Source organism: Metopolophium dirhodum, chromosome 6 (genome assembly GCF_019925205.1).
Source record: "Metopolophium dirhodum isolate CAU chromosome 6, ASM1992520v1, whole genome shotgun sequence".
In the NCBI taxonomy this organism is placed as follows: Eukaryota; Metazoa; Arthropoda; class Insecta; order Hemiptera; family Aphididae; genus Metopolophium; species Metopolophium dirhodum.
The window spans coordinates 5,137,510-5,165,393 of NC_083565.1; the positions used below are offsets into that span (position 1 = coordinate 5,137,510).

The following is a 27,884-nucleotide window of genomic DNA, read 5'->3' on the forward strand; positions in this document are numbered from 1 at the left end:
TGGAACTTAACTTTAATTTAACATTTTTGGAACTTAACTTTTTTGGAACATTTTGGAACTTTTTTGGAACTTAATTTTTGTAAAATTAACTGGAACTTAACTTTTTGGAACTTAATTTTTGTAAAATTAACTGGAACTTAACTTTTTTGGAACTTAAATTTTTTTTAATTTATTTTGAACTTAACTTTAATTTAACTTATATGGAACTTAACTTTAATATAACTGGAATTTTTTTTTTTTTTTTTCCGGTTAATCGAGGACCGGAGGAGGAACCGCGTGAGCATTACTTCCCCTCCGGACCCCATCGTTTATTGATCACAATCACAATTACAAGCTTAAATCAGTAGCGGTGAGCCAATCTCTCACTCGCTGCCTGTCACAAACAACAATACATAAGTGGTATGGTTTACAAATGGGGAGACTCTACTCTCCCAAAGTTGCCTTCGGCTACAAAAAATTTAACTTAACTAATTTTACAAAACAACGGGTTATACGTCCGGTCCATCGGCTCGCTCTGCGGCTTGGCGGGCTCTCTCCTCGTCCTCCTTAGCTGACATGATTTCCTCGACCATCCGGTAAAACAGGCGGAAAGTTTCCTCCGCGTTCGTCAGGATCGCCAGCTTCTCTGCTTGGTCTGCCGGGAGCTGGTCGAAGGGGGGGCCGCACACGATGTCGCCGATGTCGGCCGCGGTAGGACTGTGCCCCAGCTGAGTGGCCAGAGGGACCCGGAACGTGCTCCAGTAGGGGCACTCGGTGAGTGTGTGCTCCGCGGTGTCCTCGTGGCTCAAGCACTGGAGACAGATGGGGCTGGTGGCCCTGGCTCGCCTGTGCAGATAGTATTGAAAACAGCCGTGTCCCGACAGTGCCTGCGACATGTGGTACGTCAGAGGCACTAGCGGGACCGTTCTTCCGAGCCAACGTCCCACCGATGGGATGCATCGTCTGGTCCAGGACGCCTTCCTGGTGGTCTCCCATCTCTGTTGCCATGCCTCGATTGTTCGGGCCCTTTCCTCTCTTCTCACGGACGCTTTGGACGGTCGTAGCGCCCCAGGAGCCGGCTCGGTGGCGAGGCGAGACTGGATTCTCTTTCTCTCGAGGCCGAGTAGGTCCGCGGGAACCGTCGAGGCCAGTACCAGGGCGGCTTCGTCTGACACTGTGCGGTAGGCGCGGATGGTCCTCAACGCGACCGCTCTCTGCGGGCGGATCAGATTAGCTCTGGTCCTGGCCGCGACGGTTGCTTTGCCGATCCACGTGGGTGCGGCGTACAGCAGCTGGCTGTCCACCACTGTGCCGAGAAGCTTCCGCTTCCACCCGCAGGGGCCACCGATGTTCGGCATCAGCCTGGACAGCGCGGCTGCCGTGCGCGAAGCTTTCTTCGTCACCGTGTCTACGTGGGCCGCGAAGGTCAAGTTCTTGTCCAGGATCACCCCGAGGTATCTGATCTTCCCGTACAGCGTGATCGGGTGACCGCCGATCGATAGCCTCGGGGGGACGAACGCCCGTCTCCTTGACAGGATGACCGCTTCGGTTTTCTGATGAGCCAGCTCCAACCCGTGACGCAACATCCACTCATCGATTTTCGCGAGGACGGGGTTGACCAGGTCCTCCAACCGCTCGCCCGTCACGGCCGTTCCGACGACTGCCAGGTCGTCAGCAAACCCGACGAGTTGGACCCCCGTGGGCACCTCCATTGTCAGCAAGGAGCTGTAGGCGACGTTCCACAGAGCCGGCCCGAGCACGGATCCCTGTGGTACGCCGCACGACACTGTCCTTGATGACCTCTCGGCTCCGGTCAACAGCGTCCTGTCGGACAGCCATGACCTCAGCATCTCCACCAGGTACTCAGGCGTCCGCACACGTCTGAGCACTGCGTCGATCACTGGCCACCTCAAGGAATTGAAAGCGTTCTTCACGTCCAGGGTGACCAGGACGCACAGGCTCTTCTTCCGGGGGGTGGTGGCTGCCTGGACTGCCATGCTCAGGACGCTGTTGACCGCAGACTCGGTGCTGATGCCCTTGCGGAAACCAAACTGGTTGGGCGCTCTCCTGCAGCCTCCGTGCTCGTCCAGGTGCGTCTCCAGGCGTTTGAGGAGGAGTCGTTCTAGCAGTTTTCCGGTCGAGTCTAGCATACATATCGGCCTGTAGCTCGATGGGGCATCCGGGGGCTTGTCGGCACCTTTCCTTAACAGCACGAGGCGGGCCCTTTTGCAGCGTGGTGGAAATGTGAGGGCGCCTAGGCAGTCGTTCATTGTCCTAAGTACTGCATGAGTCTGCGTGGTGACGAGGGCCCTCAAGATCTCGTTCGGGACGCCTGATGGTCCGGGAGCCTTTCCTGGTGAGAGTCTGCGGGCAGCCGCTCGGAGTTCCTCAGCCGTGAACTCGGGGACGCTCCTCTCGAATTCGGGTACGCCGGTTTCGGGGTCGAACATGCCGAACAGGTCACAGACGACCGACGAAGGCTCCAGGCTCCAGTCCGTGGCGGGAGCCGCCGGGAACAGGGAGTCCGCTATCTGGGCCTCTCTACCCCTGGAATCGGCTGCGGGGTCGCGGGTGCCAAACTTCTTCATCACCAGACGGTACGGTCTTCCCCAGGGATCCTTGTCCACAAGTGAGCAGAGATCAGCCCAGGCCTTTGACTTGGCGGTGCGGATCGCGATCCTCAGAACTTTCTTGGCCACGGAGTAGCTGCACCTGGCTTCCTGAACGCCCGGGTGGCCGGCACGCCTGAGGCATGCCTGGTACCGTCTTCGAAGTGCCAGAGCCGATCGGCGTAGTTCGGCAATCTCGTCGCTCCACCAGTAGACGGGACGCCTGCCTGCGGGGCCGGGCCTCTTCTTCGGCATGCTAGCGTCGCAGGCGCCGAGGAGGAAGTCTTCGATTTTGTCCGCCGCCACGAGGGCCTTCTCCACGCCTGTCAGCCCCAGTACGGGACTCAGGCGCGTGGACGTCAGGTGGAGGCTCAGGGCGTCTGCGTCCAGCTTCTTCACAGTCCAGCCTCGGTGTGTGTCGACTTGCGGCTCCAACCGCGCTTGGTCCTGGTCAGGACTCGCTGTTTGGAAGAGCACGTAGTTGTGGTCGCTCAGAGACTCGGCTTCGGACACCGTCCAGTCCGACAGGGCTACGCCTCTGTAAAAGGTGATGTCGATGATCGAGGTGGCTGCACCGCGCCTGAACGTGGGGGCTGTGCCCGAGTTGGCCAGTAGGAGTCCTAGGCTGGAGGCGAGGTCGGAGAGCGCCGTACCCCTGGGGTTGCTGGTTCTGGAGCCCCACTCGGTGTGCCAGGCGTTGAAGTCCCCGGCCACGATAACTGACGAGTTGCCCCTGGCTCTGATGGCGTCTTCCAGGTCGCCCAGCGCAGCGTTGAACTCCGGCATCGTAGCGCCCGGGCGGAAATAGCAGCTGAAGACGGTGACGTCTTGGAGGACCATCCAGGCGAACCCGTTCCCGGAGCCGCGGAGATTGCAACTGAAGGTGGAGTGGCGGGAGATGCCCACGGCAGCCTTACGGTCGGAGCTGAAGCACCACCTGTCCTCCTGGCCGTAGTGAGTCGCTGGTTCGGAGACTAGGAGCACGTCCGCTCTCTCCTCGTCCGCCGTTTGTGCCATCAGCTGCTCCGCTGCCCAATTCACGTTTAAATTGATCTGGAGGAATCTGATCATTGGCCTGCTTTGTGACCTGCCGACATCTTTCTCGCGGCGCAGGCGCCCGAGCCCGGTTTGTGCGGAACCTTCGGGAGTCCAGCAGACTCGCAGGCTACGCAGCGGTCGTCGGCTTCGACGCAGTCCTTCATGGCGTGCCCGATGACGCCACACCTCCAGCATGCCCCGGTTCTGTCGACTGGAATTTTTTTTGATGAAACTCACATGGAACTTAACTTTATTTTAACTTTACTTATAACTTCAATTAAAAAACAAACTTTAGTTATTTTATGGTAATTTAAAAATCCCAATAAATTATTATTTCAAATATTATGTTCTTAATGTGTTCATGGTGATGGGGTTTTTGACATTCTTCCAACGGTTTAGAAAGCGATGGAGATAATGAATGATAGTTATTGCGATTTGCGTTCAGTAATGAAAATAACACAATAATCAATACAAAATTAAAATATACAATTATACAAGTAAATAGGTTTGCCAGAAACAACTTTTTAATCTGAGGAATAAAAATTAATATTTTTGTATCATTACTCAATAAGTATAACTCATAAGTTATTTATTCACAATAAATATATATAACAATTAGTTTATATTCCGAAGCTTGTAACGGGACAAAACGAGCGTTTTTCGAAATAGCTAACGCTATCTGGCGGTGGCCGGATGCGTTAGAACAAATATTGTGTTACCTGCGGCACCGAATAGGTACACCGTTGGTAATACAATTAAAAAGGCATTATAATAATGATTACTAGCATAATGTGACTAAATTAATATTAATTAGTCACATATAATACTTACATTTGTATCTTCATGTAGAATTCAGCCGTTAAAGTACAAATAATTAACATTGTCATTAGTGATAATAGCTGTGTACAGAGCGCGTGCCACATTATACACACTACGACCGTCAACATTATAGAACTTTTAAAGACAACCTAAGTCTAAGTTTATGTCTACGGTATAATCCGTAGTCATTATATGAACTCCCACGACGAATTAGCATACTAAAAACACGAGATGCAATCTATAAAATGAAGAAATCCACAACAAATCCAGCACAGTAATCACCATACTACACGTTATCCGTAGTATGCAAACAACAGATATATAGGCCGAATTGGAACACCCAGAGAGTTACCGACACCGAGTACACCCGTCTAACAAACGATCGCTCGCTGCACTTTTTCGAAAAAACCGCTGCCTAGAGGATCCCGCCGCGGAGTCCTCGACACTAGTATCAGTACCTTTTGCTACACCTCCTCTCCTTACCCTGACGTGTTAGTAGTGGTACAGCTTTGACTGTACTGTTCAAGCTACTATCACCCAGCGTAGGAGAGGAAAATCCCATCAACCCACTACACGGACTCTGCAGTGATATAGCTCACAACTGTTTTGTTCAAGCTGCAGCTCTCCGTGTAGTGAGAGCATCCATTTCCGTTGCACCGCCACCGTTACACGCCGCCGCCGCAACCGGTCGATTCGGAGATTTGTGCGTCGTTTACGTTGCCCTCGCCGCCGCCAATACACGCGCACGACACTATCGCAACCGTTCAATTTGTACCTCCGTACCTCGCATATATTTCCATTGCCGCCGTCGCAAAGAATAACGTTACTCTTCATAAATTAAAATTGCTGTTACTGCACCATCTATCAACACGTCGTCGCAGTAACATATCAGGTCACCGCATTGGACCAGAACTGTATAAGAGGAGATTTTGAGTGCTGTCCCGAGGACAAGTGAGACCCACCGCCCGGCTCCACAGCATTGGTCAGTGTTCGTCGTCCTGCTCCACACTCGTCGGCTGGTCCACGTGAGTCTTGATATCATTTTAAAATTTGAATAAATATCTGTAGCTCAACGAGCAAATGTACTTATAAAAAAATATATTGTAAAGCAAGTTAAATACAACATCTATCTCATTTAAAAATCTAAATAAATATCTGTAGCTCAACGAGCAATTGTAAACGAAAAGAAAATATTGTAAACGAACATTATTAAATATGAAGATATATTTGTAATAATAAATAAAAACACACACTATTTATATAAACCAATTCGTGTGTAATTTATCGTTACAAGCTGTTATGCAGTACCAGTAATAAATAGTAGGTACGATTAGGTACCTATCATAATATTTTTAAACATTGTTCAATACATTATTTATACATCAAATCTATAATTTCAATATCTTATTTATTAATTACTTTAAATAAAGCTTATAAAAATAATGTACCTAATATAAAATATTATAAAAATATATAATTTTAATATAAAATTGGTTAGAGGTAGTAATTATGACTTAGGAGTTACGGGTGGCAAGACGACTTACACGAATTACAAATAAATATCAATAAAAATCAATTACACGACTTACAAAGGCAGTCCCTAAAATATCCAAATTTTCGTACTACAACTACACACAGTCCTAAATCGGTCAAATCTAAATTATTTCTAGATAAACACTAGTATACTATATACCAGCGTTCACTACTAAGCTGATAATAATAAAAATAGCTACTCTCAATAACAATGAATAATAATAACTATAATAAGAGTATAAGACGTAACAACACAAAATATTGTTTACTGTGTGTCTGTGTAGTAGATAATAAATAAAACGTGGTTTGGCAAAAAACCATTAAAATATAAAAAAAATGTGAAGATATAAAATTATACATAATATTATTATAAAGGTTTAATTAGAATAACACACTTAAATTTCGTACTACACACTGCACTTTTCGTACTACACAACATTTTAGAGACTGTGAATAGGTACAACAAACTATTGCCCCAATTAGGACTTTCCAGTATTTTTCAGGAATCAACAAAGACTTATTTGTAAACTAAATCAATTGATCACAGATTGTTTACTAATTATTATACTAAGGAACCTACCTACCAAAAATTGAACCAAAATAATAAATAAAAAAAAACTAATTTTGTATTTTAAAAACAGTATCAGTTAAACGGCTATACAGATTATTATGAAACGGAGACATTGGTCTTTATAAGTGTATATTAACATGATGTATTCAATTCCAATTACATAACCTCCATATACATTTAAAGACGTTAATGTTAATTTTGCTGCTCCCAAAACTAAATCGTTTTATTTTGCTCGAGCTCATGACAGACAAAAAATAATAAAATAACTTAAGCTAATGTTCATATTTGATTAGCAGTTTTAGTTAAAGTAGTTCTATACTTCTATGGAGTTTAATAAGCGATTGATGCTATATCAAAAACGTGATTTTGTATTAAAACTTGAGAATTGAACATTTTATTCAGTAAAATATAACAAAGTAATTTTGTCAAATAAGAATATACTTATATACTCGTATACAATAGTAATATAATGTAATTACTACCATCGATGAGTTATTACATTTAGGTAAACCAAAAACAAAGGTTTTTAAAAACACCAAGCACTGCGTATCCAATAACGACGCTGCGTGCCAGTATGACGTCGTTATAGCTCCCGGGCAGGAGATTTGGTTTTGCGTAAAAGGGAGAGGGGTACAAATTTTTTTATGGAGGGTACAAGTGTGCAAATCGGGTACAAAACAATGAGATATGTTAGGGGGGGAGGGTTGACGATTTAAGGATGCCAAGACGATGCACCTGATACACATTTATGTGTTGTAAACGCGATTCAATCCACAGACTTATAAACATGCGTATTGTAATAACGTAGAAATTAGATAAAATATAAAATAAATATAAATACGACTCCGTCGATAGTTATATTAAAATAGTAAAAGTTAGAGTAGTAAAATTACGCTATTACCTTCCTCCAGGTGTTCGGAGGGCTCTCGAGATCGTGTATTCAAGAATTAGATCAAATACACCGTACAATATAATTTTATGGAAAAAAGCACATAGAATGTATTAACTGCAATCAACATAAAATATTATATTATATGCCTTACCTGATTCGCAGTTGTTTGTAGATAATATTGTAGGAGTTTTAGGTTTTAGATAAAACAAAGTAATACTTCAAATACACAAATTGAATTAACGAACGCACTGATTATTGCTTGCATAAGAAGTCCAGTTGTCGCTCGTTGAAATCGGTTTCTTTGGTACTTGAGAGGTTGTTACTCTGGTGGTTGGTGCTCATGCACTGATTTAAGAGACGGACGCGAGGATGCTGACCAGTGAGTGGTGGGTGGCTTTGTCACTAAATTATCGTGGGCCTGGGAACAGGGCCGGAGGGAGGGGGGGTTTAAGGGGTCGTCACGACCCCTCACTCATTTAACCCAATATTTCAGTCGTCACATTAACATTGTTAAATACAAAAAAAATGTGTATAAAATATAAAAATACAAATAAAAAAGTAGGGAAGTGGATTTCACTTTTCTGTACAGTAGGTTACAAGTGGGTCACTGTAATGGATGGTGTTCAATTTTAATCCTTAGCTATAAAAGTTGAATATTTTATAAATGTTTAACTACAAAATAATTATTCAATTTTAAATGTGATCAATTTTGTCAGAATTTGAACTTTAAATGCTTATAAAAAATAATTGTGACTATGTATTTTTAATATTTTTCAACTTCTATTGTGACAATATATCAGGAGCCATGCATTAAATTTCCACGCTTTTTTACCCAACAAATACAATCTTATTAATATTTATAGAAAAACAAAACTAAAAAAATTGAAAACTGACAATGTCCGTAAAGAGCTCAAAAAGAGTCAAAATGTTTTCAAAATTTTATGGTGTGTAGAAAATGAAAATATAAACATTCAGTAAAATTGTCATGTATCTGCAGTTATTCGTTTTTGAATAACACCAAAATAACAAAATCACTACATGAGAAATCGAGTGAATTTCCAATATTGTAAAAATATGAACTTCAAACGCCCATAAAAATTTGATTTGATTTGCTTGAAGACATTTTTTTTTTTTTTTGATAAAGATAGACAAACTTGGGAATAATCTTGTATTACATTTTCAAATTTTAGATTTAAAAAAATTCCTAATTTTCCTTAATTTTTATGTTGTTTTTCCCGGCGCTTTGAGAATTTTAAAATTTGACCTCCCAAATGCACCAACTAGATTCACTTTCCCATCAAACAAGATACTGTTGAAGAAAATCGAAGCAGTTTTACCCCAAAACCATGATGACAAAATTTAATTTTAGAAAATAAACCACAGTGGAAAAATATGTTCTATTTTAAGCTTAATTGACCAATGTATTGATTTTTTTCCCGTGTTTAAAATTTATATCGACATTTCACATTTATTGTATTATACGGGCTAAATAAGGGTTTTGACGAATTCTTATTCCAGAACAATATCATAATTAATTGTGAATATTGAAAAATATAAATAAAAACATGCTTTTATCAAGATTTTATGTTTAGTGCATGTACACTAATATTATTGAGCTCAAATTTATACAATAGATGGTGCTATAAAAAATAAAATCAAAATTTCGATGCAGAATTTTTGCTTCAACATAGGTAGTATGGAATTGTAGAAACAAAACTTGACATTTTGAGTGTAGCAAGACAATTTTATTAGGGTTTTATAATTTATGCATGAATTTCAGTCGTCACTTTCGTTAACCACGACCCCTCACAAATATTACCTAACGCCGGCCCTGCCTGGGAACTAGATTATTCTTTGGCGTCAGCATAAAATAAAGTCACACACATCCTACGTAATATTGTTATGAGTGCGTGTCAATATCTTAGTTGTCGTTGTCAATGGTTTTATTCGATGCGACCGATTTCTACAAGCGACAGTCTGGCCGTTGTTTATTATTCTGTAAAATTTTAGTTTATTATAATGGTGTGTGAGCATATCATTACAGTATCAAGGTGGATATATGGATATATCCACCTTGATACGTACCTATGTTTATAAATCTGTGAATCAAATATTCAATCATAGATAATAAAATAATGGATAGGCCAAATCATCTTATCACACGTGAATGAACGTTACGAGCTGGGGTCTCATCATGAATAATATAATCTTAGTTCATACTTCATGGGTCTCATAATAAAATAATGATAAAACTCCTTGCTAGAGTGAGAAGCACCATATAAAAACAGTCTCGTCTCTCATCCACAATATTCCGTCACGCAAACCCCTCGTACATTAATATAGGAATGACCTATCCGTTCTTTTATTATCTATGGATTCAATCACCTATTTACTGATAAGTGATAACAATTAAAATATTGATAATAACAAATTTGAGTAATTTGACACAGTGTAGTGTGTACCGGCACAAATGTTTGTTGATTAAATAATATTTAATAATGTATAATAATTCATGGTCTTATTTTATTTATAATTTGAATATGATAATATATTTAACAGTGCATGGTGTTAAATAAGTTATTGTTGTGTTATAGACACAGTTATATTGCATTATAATTTATAACCCATCTCTGTGGTTATAACTTATAAGTTTCTTTTTTTGTAAGATTATTAAAAAAAAAAATGTTTTATTTACAAATACCTGATATAAATGTACCCATATTTGACGTGGAAGATTCAGCTTTATCTCGTTTGGAACATTTTTCAACTTACGCTAAATTAAGTGACAAACCCAAATACTCTATGTATCTGAGAAACTCTACGCTTCTTGACTACACTGGATTTCTATGCCTTAGGTAAACTTGGACTAAAAATAAGGTTATGTGTTGTTAAGCAATAATAAATTTAAATAATTTACTTACATGTATAATTACCTCTATTATATTATATTTAATTTCTGTTGTAAATTATAATACAACTATTATAATTTATAATCACTAAGTACTAATTTATTTTCATAAACATGTAGACAAATTATACTTTTATATTACCTATTTAGGATGAGTAAATTTAATTGACATATAATGTGAATACATAAATTGAATATTTTTATTTAATACTAATAATAATAACTTATAGTACCTATACAAATAAAATCAACTTAACTATATGCATACTCTACTTAGTAGTTAGGGAATAATATTTGAAACTTCTGTTAAGAGGACACTACCTATGCATTTGTTGTCTTTGTCTTACACAAGTACGAGATAGCAAATTTCCATTCACTAGTTTCAATAGTGTGCTGTTAGTTTTAATATTAGAGTGACCCATTATCTAACTTTTAGGTAAGAACATTATAATATAATTATGTGCTTGATAATCGGCTTTTATTTTATATTTTAATTTTTATGCGAGGTATGAGCATTTTTAATTTCTGATATGAGCATATCCATATCTTGCTTGAAAATTCAAATATTAAAAAATCGCAGATGCTTCAGCAAACTGTGTGAACGAAAATTTGCTATGTCCATACGTTTGAAAGACAGAGACAACAAATGTATGGGTAGAGTCCTCAATGAACTGGTTTGAAGGTACTAACTCAACTTGTTTACGCAAGACTCAAGGATACCTGAAAATCCTAGATTATGCAAAAAACTGTATTATTATTACTAGGACCTAGAGATTATACCTAATGTAATTGCATATTCTTTTATATTTGAGTTAGAATATTCTTATTAAATAAATGAACAATTTATTGTTTTAAATCAAATTCGAGTAGCTGTACAACTTGTATTGAATTTTCTTCACATAGTGTGTAAAACTGTTGCACAGTATAGAATAATATGCTTAAAATTATAAATCTTTGCTGGTAAAGCTTCCTATAATTACCTATACCTATCTAAATGTATAGTTTTGTTTAAAAAATATAATTAAAATTATTGTTATAAATATTTGATACTTACTTTAAAATGAAAATTTTAATAAATTGTATTATAATTTATTGTTAGAAGTTTTTATACGGTTAACTTTGGAGTCAAGATGATTATTTTGGATGAAAATGTTAATTAAAAGTTATATCTACTATCTAGTGAACAATGTAAATTATAAATTCAGCCAAATAATTTATGAAAATTACATTGATAGGATATATTTGGTAGGATATTACAGTAAATATAATATGAAATAAATACATTTGTATATCGCATTATATTAAAATAAATTTTAAAGAATATTATCCTTTAAAATTATAATATCTAATAAAGTAATAACTAATAATTATGATTTTCATGTTAGAGAGTCAGGTCTAAATAATTTGTTTAGTAAAAATTATTTGTCTAATTATGCAATACATTGATATTTCCAGAACATATGCAAGTTTAACCGATGACCACACATTAAAGGAGATGGTCATAGAAGGAGAATGCCGTTTAATCTCAGAACGTTTAAATTTATTGAAACCAAATTTTTTAAGAAAATACTTAGTAAAAATAATAGATGAAATTGGACTTTTTAGTGTTACTGATGATAATATTGATGTATTACTAAAAGTATGTTCAGAATACAAGGATAAGCAACATGTACCATGTAATGAATATTGTAGTACACATTCAATTGAAGGTCTGTTAATACAATTATTATTTATAACTGTTTAGTCAAATATGACTAATTTAATTTAATTTTTTCAGTTCCTTGGCAAAAATGCACTACGTTAGTTTCCAATAAAAAAGTACACCTTACTCAAGGCATTGCCGTTGTATTCTGCAATCAATGGAATAGTTTATTAGTTGAATTATTTCGTTTAATTTATATCAAATCATTACATAAAATCCGTCGTTCTATGTCTGCTTTAGATAATACCAACTTACAATGTGAATATCTTAATGAGAAATTAAATAGGTATTATAATTCTAAAATAGCCTTTTGGAAAAATATTGATAAACAGGTATCTTTAGAAGAACTCAATTTAAACAAAATATTATTGCCTCCTTGCATGTTATTGTCATTAAATTCATTATTCACAAACCATCGCCTTGCACATGATCCACGTTATCGATTGACATTGTTTTTAAAAGATATAGGAGTATCTTTAGATGAGACTTTAAAAATATTTCAACAGGAATATTCCAAGTGTGGAAATCTAAAAAGTACATGCACACATTCATGGGATGAACATAACAAACAAATAGAATACAATGTCCGTCATACTTACGGTATGGTGGGGTCGAAAAAAAATTACCAAATGACAAGTTGTGTTTTAATGCAGGTATAATGCATCGACTTTTTAAAAATTTAGACAAGTTCTGATTGTAATAATTTAAATTTTTTAGAAACAAAATATTCAAGTTTCTGATGAAGGGTGCTGTCCATTTGTACATTGTGGTGAAGATAAATTAAAAAGTATCTTAGAAGAATTTACATCCATTAATGATGATGAAATGAATATTTTAAATAATTTTAAAAATAGTGATCAACCTATCCAAGCATGTCATTGGTATGCACAAAAGTTGTTTCCTGTGTCAGAACCTCTATATCATAATACACCAACACAGTATTTTTTCAATTCAAAAAAAGTTAAATTTTGTCCTATAATAGATTAATAATATAGGTAGATAATAGATATTATTAAATAATGTACTATAGTAAATATACAGTAAACAAAATATTAATTTATTGTTTCCATTATAGTAATAACTAATAAATATTTATTAATATAAAATTTATTTACACTAAATATTTTACAATTATGAAATTAGTATTCACATTCCTAACTGTACATATAATAACAATATAATATATAGACACGATCATGAGTACTCGTGCATAACTGAATTTGGTGGTGTCCATCGGTAAACAAACTCACTCTTTGAATGATTGCCATGATGATTTTGTGATTTATTTTGAGAATTGCCATAAACTCCATAAGTATCATCTGCTGAATCTTTCGGTGGTTGCCTATATGTTTCAGACCTATTACAACTTTGTGGATATATTCCTGGAAATATTTTAAAACGACAATAATATTAATGCTTTCATTTCAATCTATTTCATAAGCTACAAACCATTATGGATGCCACTAGCGTTGACTTTTGCCAAATTCCTAGCACTATAATATGTGGGTTCATGTTGCCTTTGTTGATTCTGTTGATTTTGCCTATCGGGTCTATCTGTTCTATCTGTAGCTGTCGTTGTCTGTGGAAACATTCCTTGTGCTGGTAATAATGGTCCTGGTCTTGGTAAGTAATCACGAGGTGGCAAGTTTTGGATGGATTTTGAATGGTACAGTGACTGTGAACGACTTAAATTTGCACGGGTCAAAACTGGCGAACGGGCATATAACGATCTACTCCCTTCATACAAAGGCTCTGGCAAATCTAAATCAGCAGATAGCATTGGAGGGGAAAGAGCTGGTCGAATAATTTTGTGTGGTACCTGTATCTGACACAGATTCTCATCATCTATAAAATAAATAATACATTATGTATTATTAATTTGATTTATTTTAGCAGTATAATGTGTAGCATCTTACCATTCAAATCATCTATTGTCGCTTTTCGTTTTTGTGGATTAAATATTAAATCATACACTACGCCTGCAATGATTCCTCCTGCTCCTGGTCCAAACCAATAAACCTGCATAGTAAGTAGTTTAATAAAATAAACATGACATAGCAAGCAATAATTTATACCATTGATTATAAATACTAGTATTTATAAGTAATAACTAATAACTATAATAAGGTATAAAACAATTAGTGTTAAAGAAATGATTAAGTAATTATAAAAATATTTATATATTTATATAGGTACTGAAAATCCATTTAATAAAAACTTAACCCATTCATATTATATATATATATAATCTATCAGTAACTCTATGAATCAATGCGACAATGTTTGTGTTTTACTTATGGTCAGGCCCGGCTCAAGAGGTAGGCGACATAGGCCCATGCCTAGGGCGGCACTTTAGTAAGAGGGTGGCATTTTCAAAATACTGATAATATTATATTATTAGGGACGGCAAAATTTGATTTCGCCCAGTTCGCTATTTTATATAGGTTCTGCTTATAGTAAGTACGTTATACAATTTGTAAGTATATAATTTGCTATTCCTATACCTATTAAAATACCGTTGTTTTAAAAAACTAATTTTTGACGTTTTAAATCTTTCATACATTTTTTATTTGATAACCCCTATTTTCAATTTTCCATTCGGATTGGGTTATGTTTACCACGTTTTTCCATTTTTTTAATTTTGATTTTTTAACTTGCAAATTATCAGAATTTTTTGGTTGGACATAGGTAGTTATTTTGAAGTTCGTGATTTTCTATTTTTCACCTTTCACGGATACCCGTATCGCGCACTGCTATTGGTATCTATACGCTATTATATTTGGAGGAGAATCGCGTCCATCACTCCGTTGTATTGTAATTTGTAACAACGTGTCATACTTCAATTACCTTCTAATGCCTTATATTTTAATATATTGTAATAGCTTATGATGCGAAAAAATGTAAGATAGGTAGCGAAAACATTTAATTGAATATTGAGATAGGTACCTATCTCTTATAAATTAAGGTTGCCATTTTGAGCTTTAGATATTCACTATACTAACGCCGTGTCTCAACCTTTAAGTAATACAGCATTGCAACATCAAATATTCAATTTTTTCCATATTGTTTCATCGCAAAATAGCTTAAATTTAATTAGTTGTTCATTTTATGGTACAGTTGTACACCTCCTCCCACCACCACACATCATTGTGATCGTTTTTTCTATAAATATAAAGTTAAGTAGGTACGTTATTTATTGTAATTTACGTACCTATATTTTAAAGGCCTAATATGAATATTAAAATAAAAAATTATTATTATTTATTATTATTTAGGTGTTTTCCGATTTTAAGGGGATTCAATCCCGTGATTTTCTGTCTTCGTCTAACACATGCGTGGCATAGGATTTTAGACGTGTTCCTTGCCAAACGTACTGAATTACTGAATGATCTAATGAAACTATTAGAATTCTAAAAACAGATTTTAATTTGTTGTGAATATTACTAGAGATTGACTTTCCCACATTTTTAATATTATCCCCCAAATTCATAAAAATGTTATAATAAAAAAAAGTAATTAAAAAATTGTTGTATTTCAATTTTTGGAAAAGTAAAATCAAAAATGTGGGAATTTCGATGTCTAGCAATCTTGACGACAAATTCAATTCTGTTTTTAAAATTATTATCGCTTCACTTTATCAATTGGTACGTTTGGCCAAAAACACGTCTAAAATCCTATGTGGCTATGTCGCGCGTGTGTTAGACAAAAACAGAAAATCACGGTATTGTATCCCCATAACTATGAATGATGTTAGATGGTCGATGTAGATTTTAAAGTTATTTAAGAAATAAAAAATTTAAAGTATTTTCACTTATCAGTTATCAGTGTAATATACTTTAATTGAAAGAGCTAAAATCAGTATTCAGTACAACAGGCTTCCGCACGATACAATGACGGGGCGGTAACGCGCATAATAAATAGTATATAAGCAAACTTTAAGAGGCTATAACTTCGAAACTAACTTGCAATTATGGGCGTGTGAAATGTCAATGAGTTTATAAAAATATATAGGGTACCCATCAGATACATTCAATATTCGTAGTTCGTTCCTATAATATATATAACGAGGTAGTAGAACACAGGAGGTATAGGTAACTATGCACTTTTTTTTACTTTTATATTTTAACTTAAGTACCTAGGTACAATAAATACTATTTGTATAACTATTGAGTAAGTAGGCAAATAAATGTATTTAGTTCTGAAATATTTACCTCTACTGTTAGAATTACTCCCCTTACCTATGTTATCTATCCCTGCCCTAAAAACTACCCTAAGCCTGCGCCTCGGTAAGCATAATAGAGTACTCGTTTACTAAAAAAAATATGTCGCATTAACAATAATTAATAATGATTAAACTTACCCAGTGATTATCCCAATGGTTCATCACAAGTGCCGGTCCAAATGCGCAAGCTGGATTAATAAAGGGCATCTGCAAAAAGTTATTCGTAGGGTATATATTTTATAAGGGATCATCGGATTTGTTCTTACCGCCACTAGACCGCACGCGAAGTACACCGCTCCTATTGCCGTTGCCGCAGTTCCGGTCCATTTGTGAAACGTATTATTAGTCACGTAATATGTAAACACGATGAAGAACATGAGTAGCAAGCCTAAGCTGAAACGTTGCCATGGGGTTGTGCTGCTGTTTGGCAGGTCGTATAGACTGGTGAAGTAGTTGCGAGCGGAAACACTAGAAACCGATAGTACCATGATGTAGAGAATTTGATATCATGTACGTGATACGAACAGAGGACAGTATTATAATAATGAATAACGATTTATGTATCATACGACACACATAATATGATATGGTGCGACGTATATTACAATATTGTTTACCTGTAGATTATCGCAGCTCCTCCTACTGCGCCGCCACATTGTGCGGCTATGAACATAACAGCTCTTACGGGGCTTATCCTTCTTGTGATCAGCATAGCAGTGGTTAAAGCAGGATTTATGTGTCCTCCTGAAAAGAACCACTTATAATCAATTAAAATGTCCAGTGATATTTAACAATAATAATTTAAGACCATGTCGGTGGTCGGTGCATTTAACGTAAAACTATTCTTTATCTGTGGTTAATATATATACCTACGATATGCGTATAAATACAACTGAAACATTAATAAAAAAAAGGAGGTCAGCGCATTTCGGTGGTGGATGTTTGTCCATCGTCCCTTCGGGCCTCGCACAGGATAGTGTAATTTTACTGTATTCGATTTGAATGCAATGATTGCATTCGATAAAAAACGATTCTGAGCGGACGAGGGAATCTTTCTTATTTAATATTATTCGTTTCTATGGTGATAAACAAATCGTTTTAAGAACAGCTTAAGAACGATTTATATAAATAGGTAATTTATATAATTATAATTAGGAAATATCATAAAAATGAAAAAAAATATAAAAGAAAAGAAAAAGCTCATATAAGTCGCTCAAATGTTTTGAAAATTTTACCATGTCTAGGTAAGGCTAATATAAGTAGACAACCCAAATTTCAAGTTTTTACGAATGTTTTTAACCAAATTACAACAAAAAAAACTCCCAAAATTAAAATGTCTATAAACAGCTCAAAAATGGCTAAACTTTTCCGAACTTTAAACCGTAAGGAACAAAATCCAAAAGGCAAAAAAAAATATCTCTTGTCATTTTTTATTTGAAGCAATATTTCTAGTAGAAAACGTCCGTAATTATTTAATATTATGAAATCGTGAAAACGTACGTTTTTCTCCTTTAACCGCTTTTATTTCGAGTAGCGTTTCGAAAATCGAAAAATGACCTCTCTAAAGTACCAGCTCAAGAACATTACCTTTCAGAAAAGATGCTATACTTGATACTTTTGAGCAAGTTTAGAAGAAGAAAAAGTGTTTACAGAATAAAAAAGAAATAAACATCATTGTAAAACCATTACATTCCTCGCTCCGCTCAGAATCTAAAATGCCCCTGCAATTACGTGTTTTTTATAAAATGTATATATTGTATATTAGAACATTATTTTTTATAACAAATATCTAGAAAACAATAGGTTTCTTTTGATAATTTGATATAAATAAAAGTCAAATAAGTAGGTCCTAAAAAATAAATATATATAATATACTTGCTGATCCCGTGCACTTAATTGTCCCTAAAAAATGCTGACTTTTATATGATTCAAACTTCAATTTATTATTATAAATATTCAGTGTAATGGTGTTCAAAAATTAAAAAATTTGAAAAAAGAAAAGATTTAATTTTAAATCAGAGGATAGCGTAGTAGGTATCTACGTAACTTTTTAAAAAAAATATGTGGTTATATGATTTGAATTAGTGTAGGTAAAAGTATAGTGACCTAATATCAAATACAGATAAAAAAGATATCCAATCTGCATAATAACAATTGTATTATATGTAAACAGTGGCAATCATCTATAAACAAAATTTTTTTTTTGATTTCCGTCGTGAATCTCAAAATTGAGAATTTTGGAAAATTCTTTTTTAGTGCACCCTTACGTAGTGGAAAGAAGATACCATGAAAATGTTAAGTCTAGCTACCATAGTTTAGACTTCGTTTATCAGTGGGAGTCAGGGCTGCATTTATAGGGGGTGGGGGCATTGGCTACAATTGCCACAGGCGCCAGTATTTTGGGGGCGCCAAAATTTTGTGGTCGGAAATTTATTCCCTTCTCAATAATTAAAATTTTTAAAGGGGGGTGGAGTAGCCGAGCGGACTAGTTTTAAAAAATGTATTTTTGTTTTGTTCATATTAATAATAATAATATATATCCATTTTTTTCTTATTAAGTACCTATGTATAAAATGTACTGTAGAGTGTTACTAGTTAAGTTTAAGTAATTTCAAGATACAGGAAAAACAATAATTGCTCCTTAATATTGCCTCGAAAAATTATTTTTCTATTTATATATTTAAATAATCGATGTTTTTGAATGTGTTAACTGTTAAGGTTGTTTGTTATGTCACATGTGTGAGGCCGGGGAGGACTAGGCGACAATGGTCTTCAGGCTATGTGTTCTTGAAAAATTAATTATAAACAGATGTAGCGTAACAAATTCAAAAAAGGTTTATCACACTTGAGTATATTTATTGGTTTACTGATTGGATGATGGCTATACAAGAGATATGTCACTATAATTGATAGTTATTTATTTTTATTTCTTATACTTAGTTCTGTAATGAAAGTTCCGTCATTGATGAAATTTTAAAATAATATAACTTATAAGTGAGTCAAGTATGTACCTACAATTTTACTTTTTCAAAAACTTTGAAGAAACATCATTAATGATAACTCCTGGTGCTAAATTTAATCAGCTTTCTAAATTTGTTTTTTTCTTTTAACGTTCATAATAACAACGGCACAACAAAAACGCAATACGTTCCGACGTGACTGCCAAAAACACAGTTAGAGTTCTTGAGAATATATATTTTTGGCATCTATAAAGTTATAATTTCTTTTGACGGTCGAGCTGGCAATTTGTTTTCGCACTACCCAGTATTCTGATGGTCTACGCACTGCACTTGCTCTGACTGTTGCATCGAAAACAGTGTAAACTATGATCATTGTGGTGTAGCGCTGAATACTATAATATTATAATAGATGATGCAGATTGCAGAATATTGAATTGTAGATGTCCTATATAAGTGTGAAAAAATTAACTTTTATAGAATAGTAGGTACCTATTGGTCAAAAATGCCTGCAGGATATTATATAGGTACTGTACAGTGTACTGGGTATGATGTTAAGATGTATATAATATGACATTAACGAGTTAAATTTTAAATCATTACTTTATTAGACAATAATATCAATCAAGTCACACAACGAATGGTACTTATTAATATTTACTACCAATTTTAACGATTTTATTTTGTTTTTTGATTTATATTGATTATGTTATAATTGAGTAAATAGCCAACGACTGTTATTATACCCGTCAATAGGCGCATGAGCTATAATATGAACGTTTAGAATTAATACTAAATACTAATTACGTATATTAGGTGGGTAGTTGAATTAAAACAATTTTTGTAGGTGTAGACACCTACCTATAACCTAACCATAAATATTATAATCAAATATTATTATTATTATTACTACAGCAATTCTAGCCGAGTAGTGTGTACTGTGTTCTGTTCTGATATACTTATTACTTTTTATTCATGTAATAAACTAAGATAGGTACTTATAATAAAGTTGTTTTAAATTATTCTCCTATATAGGTAACTATTTTATGTTATATAATAATGTTGTATAATACGCGATACCTATAATAAAAGTCACGGCAAAATAAAACATTGAGTCCTTAACTTATCGTTGTCTATGCATAGACGCGTGCGTTAACAATACATAAATGATGAATTCAAACCGACTAACTTGGCCAGCCTAGTAGATAATCACAATAATTATATATTATAGTATTAGGATTTTTGGAGACGTGAGTTTACAGACTCTATACAATAATACATATAAGCGCTCCGCGTCGCTATATATAATATTATATAATATACGTACGCGGTTTTTGCGCGACTCGCATTAATCCGCCGCGCGTGAACACGAGGGTCAAAACCTTTTTTTACGTACAACAGATGCTCGCCAATAATAATATAATAATATACATTGTATAATTTATATACACATATTATATTATTATATATTATACTCGCGCACGTCCGACATAATCATTATCTCATTGTCGCGCCGCGGTTCTCCCCGCCGCCGCCGCCGCCCCGTCGGTTCACTTTCAGCCCTCATGCTCGATACACATATTTTATCGGTGCGGACTCTCGAGTGCCAATTGTCAACCGATACGGTTTTTTATCGCCACCGAAGAGGGCAATTTTTATATATTTTTTTTTTTTACGAGAGCAGCGAACCAGGTCCGCGGCGAACATGTGCGCCCGTGTACATACGATAATAATAATAATAATAACGCGCCGCGTGTATAATATAATATATCGTTTATATTGTTCCACCCTACACGACGGCCAATTAAACTCTGCGGTGGAGGGATGTATTATACGAGTCGGGACGGCGGTTCATTGACACACCACGCCGTGACTCGTCGTAAACGATCTAGTTCGGGAACATTATACAATTAAAAAAAAAAATCTGTGTGCGGTCTGTTACGCGTATAATAAAATATTTTATATTATTGTATATATATATATTTTATTGACACGCTGTAAAAGTGGAGGAATACGTGTTAGGTACACACGCGCGCGACCCCCGGCTAGTCCGCAAACTTTAACTTTTAAGCACACGAATCTATAATGCTAGTGGGGTAATTAATTTGCTTATAAAAATCTATACGTAAGCGTCTCCCAAATTTGTAATGAATAGGCTGTAATGATGGATAATAATAGACGGGGAGGGGGTGGGGTCAGTGTTATAAACTAGAAATTGAGTTAACTGCTTAGTTTATAGGTTGCAGGTAGCAAGACCGTTGGTTAAGGATTTCTCAGGTAGGTTTGACAAAATAATTAGACTTTGTTGAAAAGTTAAGTTGTATATTAAATTTCTTCTGCATAAAATACTCTAAGTCCAAATTGACAAAGTTGTTATGTTGTCTCTCGTGAAGGTGCTCGTCTGGTCTATGGTGTAAACCGTGTTTAAAGCGTGTTGCCTGCACACGTTTTCTGCGTATTCCAACTTATTTTGTTTTTTATTTGATTTATAATATATATAATATACATAATGTAATATATTTCATTATTGCTTGCGTTCCCTATAGGTTTCGTTCGTTCATGGAAACTGTGGAATGGCGCAGGTGAAATTCCAACCCTCCGACGAAACGAAATAATAACAGAAAAAAAAACTACCTATTAAAAACTCTATATACCACGCATTACGGAGCACCGGCATTTCCATGTCATAACATCCATTGCAATGGAGTCCGCACGTAAACCAGGTGCAAAGTAGGTATCTGTTATATTTTTATAACCCCCACCGGCGCGTTTTATATATTACACTATTTTAGGTCTACCGCGTATGACTATTACTATATATTTATATCAAAATATAATGTTCGATTAACTCTGAATTCGTCCATCGTTGCACCGCCTATACATACACTATAATTATTATTACTATAACGAATGACGAATACTCGATAACGTAATATACATTCAAAAGTCATCGATGAGGTCGATGACCAATCGTTATCCCGGTCCAAATTTTAGAGCTAGTTCAACCCTGTATACGTAAAGAATTTGTTGATTACGCAACGACGTATGGTACACTTTTTATAATACCTCGTAATGAATTTTGTTGTTGTTTTAGACGAATCATTTCATTCAGGTCTCTGTTTTTGTCGTATGAAAAGACGAAAGATCCATTCATACACATGGGAAGCACATTTAAATACTATACGCACTTCACGTCAATCGACGACGGTGAAAAAAAAACTAATCCAATTCAGTGGGGTCGTAGATATATATATATATATATATACAGTATATACACGCATACATAACAATATATAGTGTTTCGTCGTCTCTGCTCGCTATAATAGTTCTTTTAAAACAAACAAATTAAAACTTCCGCTGATGCAGCAATGAAGAAAGGAACTATATTATTATGCATATATACAATATAGACTATAGAGTATTATTCTGGCTAGAATCCAAGACAGCTAGCTGGCACGTTTTTCGATGTGAACAAATCGTATTCACGCGCGTTTTAATTAAATTAAATGGACTAATGATCAAACAATTATTATATTATATTATTGTCGTTATTTTTCAATGCTAATAATGTATAATATATTCTAATAAGCTGCAATTTCATTGACGCGCTTGCTTCCAACAATTCAAAAGTTCGTTCAAGCGATATAAGTATACCTATGACGACAACAAGCGACATGAATAATTCATTTTTTTTTTTAGCTTTGGACACTTACTCGTAATAATATCTAGCTATGCGCTTAAATGTCTTGAAAACAAGTCACGTCATTCCTCTGCCAAAATGTTTACCACCGTTCTTGTAATAAAATAATTTTAATTTTTACCTTTTAGCATAATATAATATATTTTGTGTGAGGATATCGGAAAGACGGTGCTGTATGCGTGTACCGGTGCGTACCTTTCCGGCCATACATCACAAAGGGATTTCGGAATCTCGCAATACACTGCCTATACCTACGCGCATTGTCTTTGTGTGATTCGCGAAAAAAACGCGCGAGAACGCGCTGAGACTTAACCGTTTCGAATTCCAACGAGAAAAAAAATCATCAGACCGCAGCTGACCATATGCGTTGTTCTCTACGAAATCTCGTCGTATATCATAACATGGGTAAATTGCGGTATTAGTTTAAAATGTATTATTGTTTCTGCCGCCTGTGTGTCGGCGTGGCGTCCTACAATATTATTATCATCCGAACGTTAGGTACCAGGCAAATATCTACCGACCTATACGTACCTCCATGTATTTACCTTTATTGCGTATTTCATTTTTACTCTCGTAATCGTATACTGTGCAGAATCACGAAATATATACCCTTATGAATTCCGCACATTTTAGGACAGGCCAGACGATTTACGAATTCGTATAAACGAAACGAATTGAAATATTTTACAGCGGCATTAGATGAAAAATCTGTTCCTGTCACTGTACGCACACACATGTATAGTTATTATATATTTATGTAAGGTATATACAGACACCGTGTAAATGTGTGCTCGTGAGGGGAAATTTGATAAATGTCGAATTTTACGGTTTGGTCGATCTGCCACCGAAGAGTGCCAATTTTCGTTCATACAAAAGGCGACGGCGTGGCGTTTAGAGAGGGTGACGATAATTAAGCACGGCGGCCACACACATATTTTAATATTTTATACGGCATGTATATTGTATAGTCTTTATTATATTATATAGTGGACTATTATAGTATGTATTGCATTTTACTATTCTCTATTAAAAGTATAGATTGTATTGTGTTATATTATTATGATGTACCCATAGAAATAACTAGATTCAAATTTCCGCTCACATCCGGGCCAAACATTTTTCAACAGGGATTGAAGATAAATTATAGTATCGCTCAGCATACTTATACCAGTTATACCAGATGTTTATAATCTTGACGAGAACTCGAATAAACGTTACAACTGTTACGTCTTACGCAATAATATCGTTCTATAGGTTGATGTGAGTATAAAAAAAAATAATAATAGATGGTACATTTTTGCAACTCTTGCTGAATGTCTACGACGGTGAGGAGGGAGTTTGCTTTTCGAGAATAATAATCTTTCAGCTGACGCCCGTGGAGGCGCTGGCGAGATAATATTCAGTTGAGAACCCTTGAACATAATTTCTATTATTCTGTAGATGTTAAACACAAACTGTCTGTTATATGGTGTGTGCGTATATACATAAATATATATATATATATAATACAAATACGTGTTATAGGCGGAATGTGCAAGAACGGTGTTTGTATATCCGTCGAAAACAGAAGAATCCTTTCGACTGCCTATGCCTACTCAAAACGAAATCTATCCATTACAATACGTAATAATTCATTATAGTTAAAAGCAAATCATTATTGTTATCGGATAATAATATTATACTATTCATATTTATTTGTCGTCCATTATAAATTGTTGCCATATATATACGAGATATACACCCATATAGGATCATAATAATATTATATGTGTATATACAGTATATAAATCATATATGGGTCATGGTCTATGATGGGTAATAACTAATAACGCATGACACTTTACGTTGATAATATACGAAAATATTAATATTAACCCTCTCGCGACGAAGTTCATCTATACAATATCCTACTCTAAACATTCTTCTTCGTGCGTACAATATGTATAATATATAGGTACATATAATTTGCGTATATATCATGTATGGTAGATCTACATCGTACGTGAATTGCTTTACAAAAACATATTGTATATACGTTCACATAAAATGTAATCTCTTCGTTTTGTTTCACAAACGCATAATATAATGTTATTTAACATATAAAGGTAATAATATTATTTTCAAATAGTTTTGATTTTTAATTGTTTGATTTTTTAATTAAATTATTTATTTTAAATACTGTTGGGCTGCAGTGACGGGGAGTCATATCCCCCTCCCCCCTCGGAGACCACATTTTGTACATAATACAACATGTATATAATAGTTTGAATTTATGTCATGTGTATACTGAATATGTCTGTTAAAATCTTCCCCCCCATGAAAAAATCGTAGATACAGATATAGTACTGTGACATAAGCTGTATATTAACCAACGATAACTCTATGATAATTTATTTATTTGACAACTTAACGTAACTACATGTGGTAATAATATAATATATAAGAATAGATGACATATTATAATATGTAAAACGAATAATCATATTATACGTTATATATATATTATCTTATATAAGAGCGTTTACTGCAACATAATACAAAAGCAAACCTCATTGAGACATTAATACTTTTTTTAGTGGCACAATAGTTCGACAGAAACACGATAATTGTATAATATGTCGATTGAGTGAATATAGTATAGTGAACCGATTGCCAGTATAAGTAATCGTGGATTTTTCACAGTTGGATAAAATCTAAATTGTTGTAACAGTATAGACCCAGCCCGAGGAGTTCGAGAGTCACTACACCTGGGTGATTGGTTCTATACATGGGCATATTATGCATTTCATATAGGTACATTTAAAAACCCGCAGAAGAGATGATGAAACTTAGGACTTAGACAATAACGAAAAAAAAATGTCTTGGAGATATTATTATAGTTACTTAATATATCATATGGTCGTGACGGTGGTTGAAACTAACTATTCGCTATTACGCGATATATTAAAATCAGAAGAGTCGAGATTTCTTGATATATACCGAGATCTTACTTGCAGAAAACACTAGTTGAAGGAGACGTAAGCGACGGTGATATTGGGACAATATGGTGGGTATAGTACGACAACAGGACAACGACGCGACAGATTTAGGGAGAAAATACACGATCTGGATTTAAAAGGCATAACAATATAAGGGGCTGCGAGGAGTCTCGTGTATAGAGATCTGCAACAGATCTGTCTATAACGATTTACGACAAAGGACAAGAAAAAGGATCGCGTATGGTATATACAATAATACTATGTTATATAAAATGTGGTACGTTACCGGAAACGTTTTGCAGGCACACGGTGAGGGCAAGCATAGTGAACCCGGAAGCGGCGGCCGCGCCAAGTACGGGTGAAGCGTCCGAAGTGGCCGCGCCGCAGACAACGGCCACATACAGGAACGTGGCCAGACACTCGGCCATGACGGACCGCCAGAGCTCCAGCGTGCGGAGTTCAGCTTGGAGGGGCATCAGCGGCGGCCGGGCATCGGGTCTCCACCGCCGGCCACCGGAACCCGCCGACCACCTGTTCCGCTCCAGTCGCTCGACCAGCTCCAACATCATGTTGAGGTGGTGGTCCAGTTGGGCGCTGTCGTCTTTGCGCTTCATAATGGTCGGGTGAAGGCGAGAGTACGCGTGCAACCGGTCTGCTACCTGCAGTACAACTTACTACTATCTTCCACTCTACAATATTAGGACGGCGATTTTTTACTCTTACACTGTACTTCAGTACGATGGGCTAGTTATCGCAGCGGTGCAGCAATGCGGCTAGTACGTATTATATTTGTATCGACTGCAGAACGGTGTGCCGATGAGCGCGCGCCACACAGCAGCGGACGGACGATTGAGCCGACTGCAGCCGCGGGACGGGCTCTCCGGTGGCAGGTGGTCGTCGGTCGTGCCGAACGTGCCCGTCGAAAAAAAAAATAATAATAACGAAAACCTAGAAAACTGGTGGGGGAGCAGATGAGTGTGTGAGTGGTGCGTGTGCGCGTGGTGCGAGAGGGAGAGAGAGCAGGAAGACCGTGCAAGCCGCGGCGACAATGGGTCGCGTTCACCCTGCGCGCATTTCTTTTTACCCTCTACCGCGGGGGAGTGCTGCAGGCTGCACTACTGAACTATTTAATATGGGTACATACATATTATGCTACAAGCACTGTCTGTATAATATACATAATACTATATAGTGTTTATATATAGGTATGTATACACGCACACCTTGCGCATCTCGCGCTATTCGGCTGATGAACCAGTTTTGTGTGAATTTATATTGTATTATAGTAGGTATACACCGCACCGCGGCTTAGTATAATAGTAATTAGGATCGCACATAATAATAATATATTGATATGTAGATAATATACCGTAGCTCCAGGGCGTATGCCGTTTAGGTTGTACGCATTATGCTACATACGATTATCAATCATTATACTCATATATATAGTTATATACTTAATATGGTATATTTTAATGCATGGTCTGAAATTCAATGCACTCGTCAACACGAAAATATATATTTATGGCGTACACGCGCCGTTCGCGTACTAAATATTCGTCTTGTTTATAATATATATTGTTATACGTAAATTATAATTATTACCATTATAATAATAAACTCGTCAGTTGCCGCCATTACCCATATAATTTTAATATAGCCTCCGGTAAATGATAATGCGTATATAAGCAGTAATATGCTACTATTGAATATCGCCCGATAATATTTTATGGACGACATTAGTTTATGTATTATTATTAATATCGCAGCGGTAGTATCGTCGTGTATAATATAATAATATTATATAATACGCGTCGTTTAAACTGCAGGAGGCGCTCCACCGAACCGACAACCGTCGCCGCCACCGTCTTGTGCCCTCGCCGTCGAGGCAGCTGAAACGGCGGTGAGTATAATAATTTCATGGCTGCAAATCCAGTTGTTCGTGTTTATAAAACGCACGCACGAAGTGTGCGGCG

The 27,884-nt window shown here is 36.3% G+C and overlaps 2 protein-coding genes across 2 annotated transcripts; one reads left to right on the forward strand and one right to left on the reverse strand.

The window, feature by feature from the left end:
- The first annotated feature begins 9,830 nt into the window (after positions 1–9,830).
- Positions 9,831–13,107, forward strand: LOC132946763 (DNA primase large subunit-like). Its single transcript, XM_061016822.1, has 4 exons — positions 9,831–10,296; positions 11,805–12,058; positions 12,127–12,704; positions 12,769–13,107. Exons 1-4 carry the CDS (start codon positions 10,124–10,126, stop codon positions 13,036–13,038), a joined length of 1,275 nt encoding a protein of 424 aa, XP_060872805.1. The 5' UTR covers positions 9,831–10,123; the 3' UTR covers positions 13,039–13,107.
- Positions 13,086–26,867, reverse strand: LOC132946762 (neurogenic protein big brain-like). Its single transcript, XM_061016820.1, has 7 exons — positions 26,195–26,867; positions 16,891–17,017; positions 16,540–16,741; positions 16,412–16,480; positions 13,968–14,070; positions 13,501–13,896; positions 13,086–13,433 (listed from the first exon to the last, which is right to left on the reverse strand). Exons 1-7 carry the CDS (start codon positions 26,520–26,522, stop codon positions 13,246–13,248), a joined length of 1,413 nt encoding a protein of 470 aa, XP_060872803.1. The 5' UTR covers positions 26,523–26,867; the 3' UTR covers positions 13,086–13,245.
- Between the last annotated feature and the right edge of the window lie 1,017 nt (positions 26,868–27,884).

What these genes read in the sequence shown, in the direction of transcription:
- LOC132946762 (XM_061016820.1), bottom strand. Translation starts at nt 26,522, where the DNA reads ATGAAGCGCAAAGACGACAGCGCCCAACTGGACCACCACCTCAACATG. An exon ending in GTGCCTGCAAAACGTTTCCG is followed by an intron (nt 17,018 to 26,194) that starts GTAACGTACCAC and finishes GGTTCTTTTCAG; the next exon opens with GAGGACACATAAATCCTGCT. An exon ending in TCGCGTGCGGTCTAGTGGCG is followed by an intron (nt 16,481 to 16,539) that starts GTAAGAACAAAT and finishes AACTTTTTGCAG; the next exon opens with ATGCCCTTTATTAATCCAGC.
- LOC132946763 (XM_061016822.1), top strand. Translation starts at nt 10,124, where the DNA reads ATGTTTTATTTACAAATACCTGATATAAATGTACCCATATTTGACGTG. An exon ending in ACTGGATTTCTATGCCTTAG is followed by an intron (nt 10,297 to 11,804) that starts GTAAACTTGGAC and finishes TGATATTTCCAG; the next exon opens with AACATATGCAAGTTTAACCG. An exon ending in CAAGTTGTGTTTTAATGCAG is followed by an intron (nt 12,705 to 12,768) that starts GTATAATGCATC and finishes TAAATTTTTTAG; the next exon opens with AAACAAAATATTCAAGTTTC.